At 38.5% G+C, this 17,008-nt stretch overlaps 1 protein-coding gene across 1 annotated transcript in view; it reads left to right on the top strand.

The window, feature by feature from the left end:
• The window catches only part of egfra (epidermal growth factor receptor a (erythroblastic leukemia viral (v-erb-b) oncogene homolog, avian)), a 116,473-nt gene that overhangs the window by 77,799 nt on the left and 21,666 nt on the right, over positions 1–17,008 (top strand). The window contains exons 11-19 of the mRNA XM_088348271.1: positions 65–152; positions 242–441; positions 1,611–1,743; positions 3,434–3,524; positions 8,801–8,958; positions 10,070–10,108; positions 12,927–13,071; positions 13,164–13,286; positions 15,836–15,934. Coding sequence (XP_088204397.1) covers positions 65–152; positions 242–441; positions 1,611–1,743; positions 3,434–3,524; positions 8,801–8,958; positions 10,070–10,108; positions 12,927–13,071; positions 13,164–13,286; positions 15,836–15,934 — 1,076 coding nt within the window. The remainder of the gene's footprint in view (positions 1–64; positions 153–241; positions 442–1,610; positions 1,744–3,433; positions 3,525–8,800; positions 8,959–10,069; positions 10,109–12,926; positions 13,072–13,163; positions 13,287–15,835; positions 15,935–17,008) is intronic.

The following is a 17,008-nucleotide window of genomic DNA, read 5'->3' as shown; positions in this document are numbered from 1 at the left end:
TCCTAGGGGTCTACTGTATAAGGTCCAATAAGGGTTTTTTAATCTTTGACATGACTGGTTACAGGATACTTGTGGATTCAAACCTGGCCAAAGAGCATGAACTCCCTCAGTCCCTTTCATAATCTGGAAATCATTCGAGGACGAACCAAGCGGTAAACACGATGAATTTATATCTAAAAATATTAACATATGTTTTTTATTCAAGAGAATCATAAAAATCAATGTTTTTTCCATTCAATAGAGGAAGCCGTAGCTTGGTCGTAACCCAGCTGGACATCAGCTACCTGGGCCTGCGCTCCCTCAAAGAGATCAGTGATGGCGACGTCTTCATCAAGATGAACCAGAACCTTTGTTACACAAACCACAGCCACTGGAAGACGCTCTTCAAGTCCGCAAGCCAGACCACAACAGTCAGGGAGAATGCCGACTCTGGAAAATGTGGTAAATATGTGAAATATTTTCCAAAATGTCCCTTTTTTTGTGTGTTATCTGACGCTCATTTTACAGGACCTATGTTTAGACAGTTTACTGAATCCACATTGCTTTGGAATTTTAGCGAAAAAGCATTGAAAACTAAGCAGTAACTTAATTATTTCTACTCGTTCATTTCTATTCATTATGACTTTTGTTTTTCTCATAAACAAGTTTAAACTTAGGTTTGGAATAAGCAAAATTGTCTGTTATTGGAGAAAGTTGGAAAATCTTGCTTATTTTAAGGATTCTGTTTTTACTGGAGAAATAATTAAACAAGAAAAAAAATATACCGTTTTATAGACTATGAGTCTATCCGAATTGTAAGTCACACCGGCCAAAAAATAAACAAGGAAGAAGGAAAAAACTTGTATAAGTCACACTCGGAGTATAATTCACATTTTAGGGGGAACATTGATTTGATAAAATCCTAAACCAAAAACATACATGTCATCTTGAAGGGCAATTTAAAATAAAACTAAAATAGAGAACATAGTACAGTAACATTACACGTACGTGCTTTCTTAGACACGCTCTAATACATGAGTAACGACGTAACATATTAAGAGTTATTCAGAGTGAAACACATTAGGTAGGAGAAATGGGGTATAGGGGATTGCTGGAGAGTGACGTCATACTCGTCCTTTGCAGATTTTTATATTGATGTAGCATGAAAATGATGAAAGTAAGAAGTCCTGCTTCCAGTAGAGTCCAATTGCCAACCCAAACCCCGAGAAAAATGCAAAGGGAAACGTTTATCCGAGCGGGTCTAAGAAAACACGTATTTGAACGTGCATCATAAATGAGCTGACTGAGGGTGTAATGATGACTTAGGCCAGGGTAGGGGGACAGAGAATAACAAAGTTCCAAATTCCGTACAGGGCCTTCAAAGCAATAAAATTCAAGCTGTGGTTTTTGCATCGTTTAGATACAACTTTCCCTGCATTTCTAGCTTTTTCTCTTACTAATGTTCATGCTTATGGATGTTTTAATAACCTCTAATGTTGTTTATCAGCGTACGTTCACAATGTTCTATCCCACGAGAAGCATTAGTCGTGACTCTGAGTCCCAAGGAGCGATCCCATCAAGATAAGAAATGTGTCAACGACATGATTTTAACTTGATTAACTTATTTCCAGCTCAGAAAAATGACACATGCGATCGGAAGTGCACCGCGGACGGATGCTGGGGTCCCGGTCCGGACATGTGCTTTGCTTGTCGTGACAATAATCGAGATGGCAGTTGCGTGGATTCCTGCAACATCCTGGAAGGGTAAGGGAGGAAAATGTTTCAAGAATTCTACTCCCTTTTACAGTGCAGTGAAAAACTATTTTCCCCCTTCCTGAATTCTGTGTTTCTTTGCATTTTTATCACTCAAAAAGGTTTGAGATTATCAATTTTAATATCACACAGAGGCAACCCAAGGAAATACCAAAGTCATAAAAAAATCAAAACCTATTGGGCCCTATGTGAAAAAAGTTAATTCACAATCTTATTTTGACTAACCCTATTTTTGGAAAAGTTTAGTTCAATTCCACAAGCTACACCCAAAATTGGTTGCCACCACCTGTGTTGAATCGAGAAATCACTTAAATGGAATCTGTTAAACAAAGTGAAGTACGCTACACAATTGACATACGACGATCCAATGAATTTTCAAAGGAATTAGGAAAAAAGTGATTGAAATCTATTGGTCCAGAGAAGGTCACAAAGCCATTTCCTAGGCTGCAGGGCTCCAGTGAACCACTGTCAGAGCCAGTATCACAATTGGATAAACTAGGAACAGTGGCAAACCTTTCCAGAAGTGGTCGACCAACTAAAATTACTCCAAGAGTGTGACAATGGGTAAACCAGGAGGTTACAAAAGAACCTCAAAAAACATCCAAAGAACTGCAGGCCTTGCTGGCCTTAGTTAAAGTCAGTGTTCATAACTCCACTTTGAGAGACACTGGTCAACATGGCATCCATGCGAGAGTTCCCAGGCGAAAACCACTGTTGTCACTAAAAAACCCACTAAGAGTTGAATCATTTTGCCAAAAAGCAAAGTGATTATCCTCAAGTATTTTGGAGAACCATTCTGTGGATTCTGTGGTTACAATTTGAACTTATTGGAAGGTGTGCAGCCCGGCACTTCTAGCAAAAAAATGGCATAGCTTTTGACAAAAATAAACATGAGGCCAACAGTAAAGCATGGTGGAAGCAGTCTGATGATCCGGGGTTGCTTTGCTGCCTCCAGACCAGGACAATTTGTTCTGGTTGACGAAATAATGGATTCTGGTGTTTACCAGAACATTGTGAAGGTGAACGTCCGGCCATTAGTTGGTGTCATGAACCGGAACAGGATCAGGACCCAATTGCGTGACGTTCTCACACAAGCCTTTATTTTACGGGAAATAGGGAGTCATGCACGTTGGGCAGCCGGTCTGGCGTGGAAAGACAGGAAGCCAAAGACCGACGAGATCGACTCCAATTGCCCGAGTTGATACCGGACGGATGGGGTTGATACCGGACAAGACGGGACAAACAATATAGATAAAGAATCATCAAAAATAAACAGGAGAAACTAGACGGGAACAAAAACTGTCGAAAATAACAACAGGACAAAAACAGTGACACACACAGTCACGGCTAATTGGGCGCCATGGCCCTCAAACTCAAGCGCTCTTAGATCATTCAGCAGGACAACAATCTGAAACACACCGCAGAGTCCACCTCTGAAGAACTAAGAAAGCAGTTTGATATTAAGACATGGTTTGATGATCTAAAACCTTTGTGAGCGATAAATATGCATAAAGTACAAAAATCAGTGGCAAATACCTCTTCACGGAACTGTACACATAATGTGTAATGAGAGATTTGTTTTTTCAGAGCAAGCCAGTTTAATGTCCGACAGAATTAAGACAAACATTCCCTTGTCTATTTGTCAAACATTAAAGCTCGCTTAAATTGTAATCCTGGACAGGGAGCCGCGTGAGGCCGTGGTGAAGAAAACATGCGTGGTTTGTCACCCTGAGTGTCATCGGATGAACGGCACGGCGACCTGCAGCGCTCCAGTACGTGACACATTTATATCAAAACACGGGAGGTCTCTCATGCTAACACTCACGCTATCATGAATAACTGCAGAGAAGCAACATTGAGAGCAGTTTAATTGTGTTAAGTAATATGCGGGCTTGCAGTTCGAAATAATTATCGAAAAGAGTAACTGCCTTACTGGTTTTGACACATACATGTGAGAGTGTGTTGAAGTGAAACGCGAAGAGATTCTATTATAATCATTCTATTACCGTATTTCCGGGGACTATAAGGTTGTCACTTAATGAAACCTAGACAGTACAGTGGAACCTCGGTTTTGGAACGCCTCTCAGTTCGAACAAATCGGAGTCCGACCAAAAATTTCGAGAAATTCTTGCTTCGCTGTTCGGTCAAAAAATCGGAGTTCGAACGCCGGTAATGCGTGAGTGCGTACGCTAGGGTGCGATGCTGAGCGGCGTACGGGTGTTTTAGCCCCTTATTATGCCTCCGAAGAAAGTCAGTGCAAGCAGCAAAGTTGCTACAGGTGAAAAAAGAAAAGTAGTGCGTACAAAACTATTGCATTTAAGAAAGAAATAATAGCCAAATATGAAGGTGTGCGAGCGCCTTCTGCTGACCACCACAAAGGTAAGAAATCCTATTCATAAGATTACGATAACGCGAACTTACTATTAGCCTGGGTTAGCTTTAAGTTTACGTTAAACATTCAGGGTGCTGGAACGGAGCCCAACATTGAGGGTGTTGAAACGGAGCCACCGTTCCAATGAATCGCTCACCACTTGTTGTGGAGACCCGGGTGCTAAATGACTTGTAAACGACCTGATTTTTCTATTTTTACACGTTCGTGTTCGCGTAATCTTTCGTACGGAAGGTTACGATAACGCGGACGTATTAGCCTGGGTTAGCTTTATGTTTACGTTAAACATTCATGGTAAACATTCAGGGTGTTGGAACGGATTAAAACAATTTACATTATTTTTAATGTGAAAAATGATTTCGGTGATCGAACAAACCGGTTTTTGAACAGGGTTCTGGAACGGATTATGGTCGAAAACCGAGGTTCCACTGTACTCCGAAGCGACTTGAACAATCTTTTTTGATTTATATCAGGGGTCAGTACAGTAAATTTATTAAATTTGGATTTTTTTTATATTTATTCTTTAATATCTTCACATTTAAATCATGATTACTGTTTAGGTACACATTTAAAAAAAATATTTTGAATATTCATGGTTGTTTAGGTCAGTATTTTTCAACGTTTTTGAGCCAAGGCACATTTCTTTGGTGAAAAACAAATCCTGCAGTTCACCACCGGTAAAAGTAAAAATCCAAATGAAAAATAGCTATCACAATTGTGCACAGGCACACTAATTACCCATGCCACAGTGTGACGTTTGATTACTGCACAGCAGTTGAAAAACACTGGTTTAGGTACACGTTTTATGAATGCTCTGGGTAGTTTGGAATGCGTAAGAACCTGTAAAAATAGATGCCATTACTTCGTATGAAAAAAGTATTTCGGTACTTGAACAATTTGAGCCGGAAGGTATTATAAATGAGTACCGTGGTATTACTGTAAATCTATAACTAACTTCTTCCTCTATGGAGAAATAATCATTGTCTCATGTCCCAATAGTTATTGACATCTTCTTGTTCTCTGAAACTAGCAATGCTACTTTTTATTCTGAGAACTAATGCGATCTTCTTTGAGAATGCTAGCCGCACAGTACTAACAAGCTTAATCAGCTAATTGTAAATTGAGTTTTCTTTGCATCTAGTCTTCCTTTTACACAAATTACCAATAACTTTTGTCTTTCGGCCTGCAATAATTTTACATTTATAAACGGTTTAGGAGTAGCAAACAATTTGGCTAACTAGGCAGTAATTCTCTGATCTACAGTGAAGAAAATAAGTATTTGAACAACCTGCTATTTTGCTATTTCTCCCACTCAGAAATCATGGCGGGGTCTGACATTTTCATCGTAGGTGCATGTCCACCGTGAGAGAGATAAACTAAAAAGAAAAATCCAGAAATCACAATGCATGATTTGTTTAACAATTTATTTGTGTGATATAGCTGCAAATAAGTATTTGAGCACCTGAGAAAATGAACGGTAATAATTGGTACAGTAGCCTTTGTTTGCTAGTACAGAGGTCAAATGTTTCCTGTAGTCTTTCACCAGGTTTGCACACTCTGCAGGAAGGATCTTGGCCCACTCCTTCACACAGATCTTCACTAGATCAGTCAGGTTTCTGGGCTGTTGCTCAGAAACACAGAGTTTGAGCGCCCTCCAAAGATTTTTGATTGGGTTTAGGTCTGGAGAATGGTCGGGCCATGCTAGAACCTTGATATGCTTCTTGCAGAGCCACTCATTGGTTTTCCTGGCTGTGTGCTTTGGGTTGTTGTTGTGTTTGAAGACCCAGCCACGACCAATCTTCAATGCTCTGACTGAGGGAAGGAGGTTGTCCCCCAAAGTTTCATAATACACGGCCCCAGTCATCCTCTCTTTAATGTAGTGCACTCGTCCTGTCTCATGAGCAGAAAAAAACCCCAAAGCATGATGCGACCACCGCCATGCTTCGTAGTAGGGATGGTGTTTTTCCGATTGTTATCTTCATTCTTCTTCCTCCAAATACGCTTAGTGGAATTATGACCAAAAAGTTCTATTTTGGTCTCATCTGGCCACAAAACTTTCTCCCATGACTCCTCTGTATCATCCAAATGGTCATATGCAAACTTTAGACGGGCCTTGACATGTGCTGGTTCTAGCAGGGGAACTTTTCGTGCCATGCATGATTGCAAATCATGAGGTCTTAGTGTATTACCTACAGTAACCTTGGAAACGGGGGTCCCAGCTCTTTTCAGGTCATTGACCAACTCCTGTCGTGTAGTTCCAGGCTGATTCATCTACTTTCTTAGATTCATTGAGACCCGACGAAGTGATATCTTGCATGGGGCTTCACTCAGATTGAGATTGACCATCGTGTTTAGCTTCTTCTATTTTCTAATGATTGCTCCAACAGTGGACCTTTTTTCACCAAGCTGCTTGGCAATTGCTCCGTAGCCCTTTCCTGCCTTGTGGAGGTGTACAATTTTATCTCTGGTGTCTTTGGGCAGCTTTTAGGCCTTCGCCATGTTACAAGTTGAAGTCTTACTGATTCTACGGGGTAGACAGGTGTCTATGCAGCTAACGACCTCAAACTGGTGCATCTGATTCAGGATGATACATGGAGTGCACGTTGACTTCTAATGGGCAGACTAACAGCTCTTTCGGGGTCAGAATTCTAGATGATACACAAATGTTCAAATACTTATTTGTAGCTGTATCACACAAATACATTGTTTTTCTTTTTAGTTTATCTCTCTTACAGTGGACATGCATCTATGATGAAGATTTCAAACACCTCCATGATTTCTAAGTGGAAGAAATAGCAAAATAGCAGGGTGTTCAAATACTTATAGTCTTCACTCTATGTGCAATTGTACAAACGCAAACATGGGCTTTGATTATTCCAGTCACCGCCAGTCTTAAAAGATTACGGGTAAATGAAAGCTAACTTTCAAAGTTTGTCGAACCCTAAAATGACCTTTGTTTTTTAGAAAAGCTAAAAATCCACGGATATTGTCCTTAAAACTGTGTCAACTTGTTGGAAGGCAGCCTGGGGATTACCTTAGCCCAAGTGCGCATTGTGTTGTGATAACAGGTGGGGCAACATGTGTTCCACTTCTCTACTTTTTGTAAACGCAAGGCCGCAAACCAAACATTGAGCGGAGCTGTTGCGTGATGTAGCAGACGTGTTGAGAAACAAACGTTTACTCGGCGTTCCCACACCTGATTGCGAAAAACGTCTGTAATGTATACCTAGGACTTGTACTTCCTAAGATTACTGCTCTCTACTTGAAGCAACTATTTTCAATTTTGGGGGTTGGAACATTTGTTGGCCACCAGGCTTGCCCAAGACACACCACAGGAAATGGTGCCTCTAAGACCTGTGTGGTTAAGGGATCCAAGTATTTAGTACCCTTATTTTTTCCAGAGTTATTTTTTTTTTAACCACACATAAACTTGATTCTGTTTTTGATTTAGTGTAATCAAATGTTTAAATAATATTTATGAATAAAGATTTAAAATGATTTTTTATTATTATGTCATTGATATCATTTAATTTATTGATAGGAATTTTTTAACAATAATTCTATATTTGAAATGGGTTTTGAAAAGTTATTCTTTTTATTTCCTACATCTTTTGATTTATCTTAATTAATGGGTTACAAAAATAATTAGATGATCAGTTGATTGTTCAAGTTCAGATTTCAATTCTAAGGCTCCTTTATTTTTTTCTATTTTACTATTTTTAAAGGCAAGTTCCGTAACTTAAAAATATTATACTTTCTGACGCCATCTTCTGGCTGAAATCATCATTACAGCCTCTATCAAGCTGCTTGAATGGCCAGTGCACGTATGTGTCTCTCTTAGACGTGCTCAAATAATTTTTTTTGAGGGGGTAGGTGTTTGGGTTGGCAATTGGACTGTATTTGAAACAGTCCTTTTCTTACTTTCACCATTTTCATCCTGAAAAAAAAAGAAAACCGCAACAACGCACGTGAAATAACCCTTCTCCCCCCATTCCCTTTGCCTCCTTTCCTCAAGCCTTATGAGCTCCAAGGCCAGAACAAGGATAAAAGTAGATAGGTAAGGTAGAAAATACAAAGGCTCTTTGAACTAAGTTGGGCATTGTTGACACATACTTAATAGAGAAAATATTTAATTTTAAACTTTTTAAGGACACCTCAAACTATGAACCCCACCTGCAACTCTTGGGTTAAAACGTTTAAACTGGGTTAATTCTTGTATTAAAGCAGATTTAATACTTTAACTCCATCTTTAACGTTGTAAAGCAGGCACCAGGCATTCCTTGAATATGCCCTGATCAGCTGATCACTAATGGGTCATTGTGATTTTCTAGGAAAATCAGTCTTTTTAAATATGATTTGGGTTTTTTCTAATTTCAGTTTGAAATTGCTTGTAGTTTATATATGTAAATTACTTATACAAGGAATATGTTTTAATGGTTCTGTTTTTTCTAATATTAAAATGTGGTAATAACAAAATAATAACATAGTAGCAACATAGTAATAACATGATAAATTGGTATTTTAGAAATTCACATCATATTGGTATCCCTTTGCGCAAATCGTAACCAAAAATTATCTCTCATCTTCAAAAAGGTTGGTAGCCCCTGCTTTAAAGCTACTTTTTAAGTATGTCGTCTCACAAGTTTGTACATTTTTCAGGGTTCCGCCAACTGCACCAAGTGCGCCAACTTCAAGGATGGACTTTTTTGCGTGTCTCGCTGTCCTCAAGGCGTCCCCGGTGAGGACGATTCACTCGTGTGGAAATACGCAGACGACACCAAAGTGTGCCGCCTGTGTCACACCAACTGCACCCAGGGGTAATATCACACACTTTAATTTTCCACGCTAGCTTCCATTTTCTATCATTATCACTGCTTTTTTTTGTTTGCTTCTTTTTAAGTATATATGTATCTTCGCTTTAATTACTACTTTCATTTGTTGATTGGCTTGCCCGAAATCATATGGTTCTTCTGGCGTATAATAAGGCTTGTGGTTTTATGTTAAGTTCCGATTATGGTTCCATGTCTTCCCCTCCTGCGTTTGATCATTAAATTTACTTTGATTTAATCGTTATTTAGTATTTGATGGTAGAAATTACGACTTCAACATTATGTTGTGTTGACAACAAAACATAGGGAATCGTTTTTGCTCTAGTACTACTATTTTCATTTTGTGATGTCACATAGTATATATACAGTATACATATAATTTTTAATGTAGTATTTAAAAAGAAACACATATACAGCATTTTAAGCCTGCCAAGGTTCTGGGGATATTTCTCCTTCATGGGTCCACAGTACAAAAATTGTCGGAAAATATTTGTTGTTTAAAATATAATTGTTGTTTTTTTTCACTATATGTTTTAACTTCGAATTCAGCCTACTGCCTTTGGGCACATGTTTATATATCATATTATTGTATTGTTCAGCTGTCTTTTTGTGTGTGCGAATATTTTATTGACCCCATTTGTCAATTAATTGTTAATGCTGTTTTTTTGCTGTACCTTAACAAATACAATACAATAAATTTAATTTTACAGTTAGGAAAATGACTAATACCTGGAGTATGCAGATTTTATGTATTTTAACAGAACATATTTGTTAAAATTATTTTATTAAATTCTGCTCTTTAAAAATAATATTGTCCCTATCTTATCTCGTTTTTCTCACTTATAAAAAAAAACCCCTAACATCTTAAGCCATTTTTATCCAAGAACTTTTTGTCTGCCTTTAATTTTGTTCATTTTAATGATTATGTCTTTTCTCTTTTACTTTACTGAAAAATAAGGAAATATAAAAAATAGGGAAAACAAAATTGAGCAAACATTTTTTTTTAATTTGGGTTTTTGTTTTGTAGTGTACTTTTTGTTGCTCAATGTAGTTCCATGGCTACTAAGGCATATTAACATAAATGAATATTTTTTTACAGATGCATGGGGCCCGGCCGAGAAGGCTGCCAGGGTAAAACGTAAGTAAACAACAATACTGAATTATGAAATCTTATTTATCTTTGATATGACATGACTTGTGCTGGTACAGCGGAGTAGTGGATGGATGCAGGAAGGTAGAAGATGCCAGATTAAAATTAGTTATGGCTCAATTTCTTGTTAAAAGTAACAATGTGTGCGCCTTCTTCGTAGTATTTGGATATCCTTGTTAAGTTTCCATCGTTATCATGTTTTCACTTTTCCCTTTAGCATCACTGAGTGTCTTGAGACCCATGCAAATATATACAGTACAAAACATTAGGAATATTTCTAAATCACAAAGATTTTATAGAACACACAAGATTCTAAACTGAATGAAGAGGGAAAAAAGGCATTGTGGGAGGGAGTTCAACCAATACCATATTGGCATCTTCATGATACCATGATGTCAACTATAAGCGGTTCACAGATCCCTTAACCACCAAGGTCGTCAGGGCACCACTTCCTCTGGAGCGTCTTGGGAAAGTACAGCCTGGGGGAGCCCATCCCTATCAAGACTGTTTTTTAGGGTAGGGGTTAGCTCCCCCACATGAAACAGATAGTCGTGGTTTCCTGGGTTACTAGGAGCAGGATTACCCTCCTGATCTGATTACTGGAATTAAAAAAAAATATATATTTAGCCCTAAATGATTAAAATATTTATTTTATTTTTGCAGTGGAAAAAATCTGGTTCCTTAATTCAGTTTTTAAAAAATGACAGAACACATGAAAGTTATAAAAGCTTAACAAATTCCCACAGTAATGAGAGTTTTCATTGTCTTTGAGAGAATCGTTGAAACCATCTTACTGCAAGAAACAATGATTTAGCACTCTGGCCAAAACAGTCCAACTGCTGTCTGTAAAATCCTCAGGTGGTTCTTCTTTTTTAGTTTAGATAAAAGGCAAATTAGCTGTCAATTGTAGTCTTAACAAGGGGATTGCTTTTAAACAGAAATTTTAACATACTCTATATCAGGGGTCGGCAATGGCGCGTGACGGGTTAATCATTGGCACGCGAGCGCCCGGTAAGATAATGATTTTTTTTTCTTGCACATTTTTAGGTGAAATTCAAACATTTTTAGTTGAGGCTTTACGGTAGCGCCCCTCCTGTGCTCCGTGTGTGAGCGTGTCTGCACCGCGCCTCGCAGAGGAGGAAAGATCCGTGTTGTAACCCAGCCACAGAATTACCGGGGCGCGATAAATGAACGAATCCCAACAGCTCCTTCAGTGAAAAAAATCTCGTTCTTTTCAGCCAGCGTGGACAGATGACTGAGGCTTTGTGCAAAAAATGATCGTGCTGTTTGTGCATTATGCCTCGAGAGCGTTGTATCTCGCACCTCAAGTGTTATATTAAATATATTAAAGGTGTAGACAACTTTTCACAATTTAAAACACAATGATTCGACTGATCAAAAAAAATTGCTATTAGTTGTCTCATTTCAAGTGGTGAAAAATGGGGCAGGCAACTTTATGGCTGGGCAGGCAACTGGGAGTTGTCCGCCCTGGTGTCTGGGAACTTTTTGTCATGAGTTTCAGACACTGGTATTATGTCCCTTCATGTGTTCATGATCACAGCATTGCCCATAACTACAGTTCGAGACTATCAGAGTAACTAAAATTGGCCTGGCATTTTGAACACTAATTTCTGTATTTGACAGACTACATTTTATATGACATTGACCAGTTGCAGACAGGCATTTTAGAGACGTGCACAAGTTTGAATTTTGTACGTTTTTGGGCACAATATAATATGGGGGGCAGTAATGAGGGCGGGAAAAAAGTTTTATTCCACATCGTAAAGTGAAAACATTGATAAGTATGGATTCCGTTACGCAGAAGTCTATTGTACTTTTATATTATAGTGATGGATCCTAAAAGACCCTAAAAGCTTCAGGTACTTGGGTTGTGATGTGGCTGCAGTTGGTGGAATGGAGTGCGAGGTATTGCACAGTGAATCAAGGAAGCAAGGTTTTGGGTGCTCTGAGGAGAGTGATGAGCAACAAGAGTATGGGTATGGATGTTAAGAGGAGACTGTATGAGAGTGTGATTGTGCCGACTGTGTTGTATGGTGCAGAGACCTGGAGCCTGAACGCAGATTTGAGAAGGAAATCAAATGTTTTTGAGATGAAGTGTTTGAGGAGTATGTTAGGAATGACAAGATTGGATAGATTGAGAAAGGAAATTGTGAGAGACAGAACTGGAGTAGTTATAGAACTGAGCAAGCGTGTGGATAAGAGAGTACTCGGTTGGTTTGGACACATAGAGAGGATGGATGAGGAGCAAAAGTTGAAGAGGATCTACCTAGCAGAAGTAAATGGAAGGAGACGAAGAGGAAGGCCGCGATTGACGTGAATGGATGGTGTTATGAGTGCACTGCAGGAAAGAGGTCTAAATTTAGTGGAAGCTAGAGCTCTTATTGGTGATAGGAATGAGTGGAGAGGTGAGGTAAAAGGATAGTGGGATGTTTAGATATGTTCTAAGGGATGGGCAGGGCACCTGTATGATGCGGCAGGGGTAAACCAGTGAAAGCTGTTGACATTGCTGCCTTCTTGTGTCCCGTTTCATCTGAAGGAACGAAAGCATGACCAACTTAGGTGCCGAGGTGCCTAACATCTTTGGGTGTTTGGGCATTGGGTTGGGCATGGTCCAAAGATTTTTGTGTGTTTTTTGATAATTTTTCCCTTTTTAATTTTCTCTCTTATTGTATGTGTTTATCTTGCTGTCGGTCACCCCTCTCAAGGGGTATGGCCAAGGTAGAAAGATAGATCCTAAAATAATTTTTCTTGACCTAATCGTGCATGTGCTCATGTTCCGCTTTAGCTCTTCCGGACTTTCCATGATAGCAGCAGGAGTGGTGGGCGGCCTTTTGGCTGTTCTGGTAGCAGGCTTGTCGGTGGTCGTGTTGCTACGTCGACGTCACATCAAGAGAAAGAGGACCATGCGGCGTCTCCTCCAGGAAAAAGAGGTAGTTCAAAGTTGAGAAAAACAATACAGTAAGCCACGTTATCGGTCCACGGCTTCCCGACGGTGGTAAAAATCCGAGCGCTTCCGTTACAGTTGGTTGAACCGCTGACTCCTAGTGGCGAGGCGCCCAACCAAGCTCTGCTGCGCATCTTGAAGGAACCCGAATTCAGGAAAATCAAAGTTCTGGGATCGGGGGCTTTCGGTACAGTCTACAAGGTAATAACAGGCCTCTCTCTTCGATTTTGCTAAAAATGACCGGGTGTGCAAAAAAAAATGATGGTCTCACTTTGTGTCACATCTGTTTTCAATTTTTCAATTAAAAGATGAATTTTTAACTAGCTTGGTCACGCAGACCACTGACTACACATTGACTTCCTGTCTGCATTAAGCGCACTCTTGGAGGCATTGCAGTTTAAATCCATGACTCAAATCTTTATAGCTATCATTTTTCATTGAAAAGAGGGTATTGCCTATGCAGATTTCTTATTCAATATATACAGTATGTTGCAAATAAACAATGTGAGGTTTGAACAATTTTTCTCGACAATCTCAACAGCAATTAAGCATATTCACAAATTCGTGACGTTTTAACAATTTTTTTCCCGACATTTTTAACAGCAATTAAATACAATTTCATTATATCATATCCCAACAATATGAGTTTTAATCGACACTTTTAACAGCAATTAAATACATTCTCAATTTCATTATATCAGATTTTAACAATATGAGGTTTGAACAATTTTTATCGACACTTTTAACAGCAGTTAACCAATGTGTAAAGGGCAATACTGCTGGAAGTGTGAATTTCCCTACGGGGATGAATATATCCATATATCTATCTATCTATCTAATATAAGGCAGGGGTGTTAATCAGGCGGCCGGCGGGCCGGATCAGGCCCGCTAAGGGATTGAATCTGGCCTGCGAGACAACGCTGAGAGAAGCCCAAGAGAAAAATGAGCTGCAGGTTGAAATATGTCCACCTGATTTTGCCAAGGCCAGGTGTCTCTCACGAAGACGCTATTGTTCTATTTCGCTCTCTCTCTCGCGCTCTCTCCCTCTTCCTCCCTTTTTTTTTTCACTCTCTATCTCTCTCTTTTACTCTCTCTCTTTTTCTCTGTTCCTCTTTGCCTCTCTCTGTGTCTTTTTACCTTAGTTTGCTCTCTCCTTTCTCTTTCTCACGCTTGCTTTCCCCTTCTCTCTTTCTCTTCTCTTTTTCTCTACTCTTTCTCTCCCGCTCTCTTTCCATTTCTCTTTGGATTTCTTTATCTTTCTTCACCCTGCACCACTATTTCTCTTTTTATCTCTTTCGTTTCTCACGTTTTCTCTCTCTCTCTCCTCTCTCTATCTCTTTCTCTTTCTCTTTCTCTTTCTCTCTCTCTTTCTCTCTTTCTTTGTACCACTCTCTCTTTTTCTCCCTCCCTTTCTCTTATTTCTTTCTCTCTTTTTTCTTTCTCTCTAATCTACTTGTCTGGCCCCCGAGAGAATGCTTTGTCTATCGTGTGGCCCCCGAGTTAAAATGGGTTTGACACCCCTGAAATAAGCAGTGGTTTGATGGTTCCATGTAAGTTATAAATCTTAATCAGTATTAATACAGGTAAGAGCTCAATATATTATTTATTTGGTTCAATACTGTACTGATTAACCCATTAGTTAGATGTTATATTTATGGCATAAAATGCAATTTTCTTAAGAATATTGCAGAAAAATAGTTTCCCTCTTTTCATGAATTTATTTTCTGTCTTTTAATTCTTCTTTATTATAAAAACACTGCAGTAAACATGTTTTAATCTAATTTGTTGTGCGTTATTAATGACCGCACATGGCCTGAGTTTGCAGTAAAGTAACCGGAGTTTGGGTGTAAAAAGATAAAATGAATTAAAAAAAGCTCAGCAAGATAGGTACATTTTGCAGTCATTTGTATTTTTTGGGTTTCTTTATTTTCTGATTTTTTTTTAATATAAGAAAACAAATATTTCTGAAAACTGAAAAACATCAAGGCTGAAAGAATAATTTTCACAAATAAACAGAGCATCAATTTCTGTTTTCAGAGTATTTTTACTTCTGCTTTTCATATTTATGTTTAGTTTTTTTAGGATTTGTTTTGTGGTTGTTCTACACGTCTTGTTTTGAAAGACTGAAAAAAAAACATTTTTAAACGGAAAAACAAAAGATGAAAACACAATTTAGCAGAGCAGAAAACAATTCAAATATCAAAATTAATCCTTAATATTTTTTCCATGAAAAAACCTTTTAAAAATATTGTTTTAATAATAAAATTTAAAAACAAAAATCTATTGAATGCAACAAGCTCATAAACATACACCATATAACAAAAAATAAATTTTATATTAAAGTTAAAAACACTTAAAAAAGTTTTTTTAAAAAAATGTTAAATATTCTATTTTCCTACATTTATTATCAGGATGATTTTTTAAACCAAGTGATAATGTTTTCGTTTTTATTTAGTTTTCAACATTTTTTCGTACAAAAAACAAATAAAATTCAACTGCTAACAAACTCAAAACATCCAGACAAAAAAGAACTTCAAAATCATATGTGGAAAAGTATAAAGCATTATACTTAACTAGGAGTATGTGCAGTGCTCCATGAATACAGATTCTGGTCAGGATAAAAAGTTACCCCATCACTCATTTAAACCAGACATTCAACCCTCGTTCTTTAAGGTTTTTGCAAATACCTTCATCGTTCTAATAATTCCGGACTAAACGTTCCATTAAAAAATCCGTTTGTATCCATTCAGGGCCTTTGGGTGCCGGAAGGAGAAGACGTGAAGATCCCAGTGGCCATTAAAGTTTTGAGAGAAGCCACATCGCCCAAAGCCAACAAAGAGATCTTGGACGTGAGTTAATTCCCCTTTTAAAAGTCACTGCTGCTTATTTTGACTGTAAATGGAGAATTCATCCCCACTGGAGGAAATCCATGATAAATCCAAATGGGGCCCATGTGGGCGTTGGTGTGATTCAAGGACTTCTGGAAAATGAATGCAACCTGTTTTAAATTGCACGGGTAGTTTTAATTACACATTTTCCCAACGCAAATCATCTCAAGGGAATAAATTTGTGCCAGAGTCAAACTGTATGAAAACTAATATACTTTCTTTTCTGTTACAAGACAGAAGAACATGTATTGCATGGTAATACTATCTAAAGCAGTTCTACTCAATGTATGGCCCAGGGCCTAAATGTAGCCTGCACCTACTTGCTCAATGGCTCTCAAAACAATGATTAAATCGAAGTAAACTGCAGAAGTAAATGGAAGGAGACCAAGAGGAAGGCCGTGATTGACGTGGAGGGATGGTTGTTATGAGTGCACTGGAGGAAAGAGGTCTAAATTTAGTGGAAGCTAGAGCTCTTGTTGGTGATAGGAATGAGTGGAGAGGTGTTGTGAAAGTATAGTGGGATGTTTGGATGCGTTCTAAGGGATGGGCAGGGAACCTGTATGATGCGGCAGGGGTAAACCAGTGAAAGCTGTCGGGCCCTGCTGTTGAAGAAAGAGTGTGTTGTGTCACCCTGACCCGAGTGACATGGCAGCTTTCTTGTGTCCCGTTTCATCTGGAAGGACTAATTTGAGTGCCTAGGTGCCTAACTTGTTTGGCTGTTTGGGCATTTGGGTTGGCCATGGTCAAATATTTGTGTTTTTTGCTACTTTTTTTCCCTTTTCTTTTCTTGGTTTTTGTGTATGTCTTTGTTTTGCTGTCGGTCACCCCTCTCGAGGGATATAATCAGAGTAGATAGATAGATAGAAACTTTAAAGTGTGTGCTAGATATCGTTGAGGGACATAATTGGTCAAAAAGCTTGCATTTACTGATTTCCTTTTTAAATCACTTTCCCAGAATAATTGATGTAGCTGATAAACTATTTTCTTACTGCGTTTTAAATCAGAAGTGTAAGAACCATACCGTGCCGTGAAAAA

Source organism: Urocampus carinirostris, chromosome 1 (assembly GCF_059441175.1).
Source record: "Urocampus carinirostris isolate Australia breed hairy pipefish chromosome 1, RoL_Ucar_1.0, whole genome shotgun sequence".
In the NCBI taxonomy this organism is placed as follows: Eukaryota; Metazoa; Chordata; class Actinopteri; order Syngnathiformes; family Syngnathidae; genus Urocampus; species Urocampus carinirostris.
This window is presented reverse-complemented; position numbering and strand designations above follow the sequence as displayed.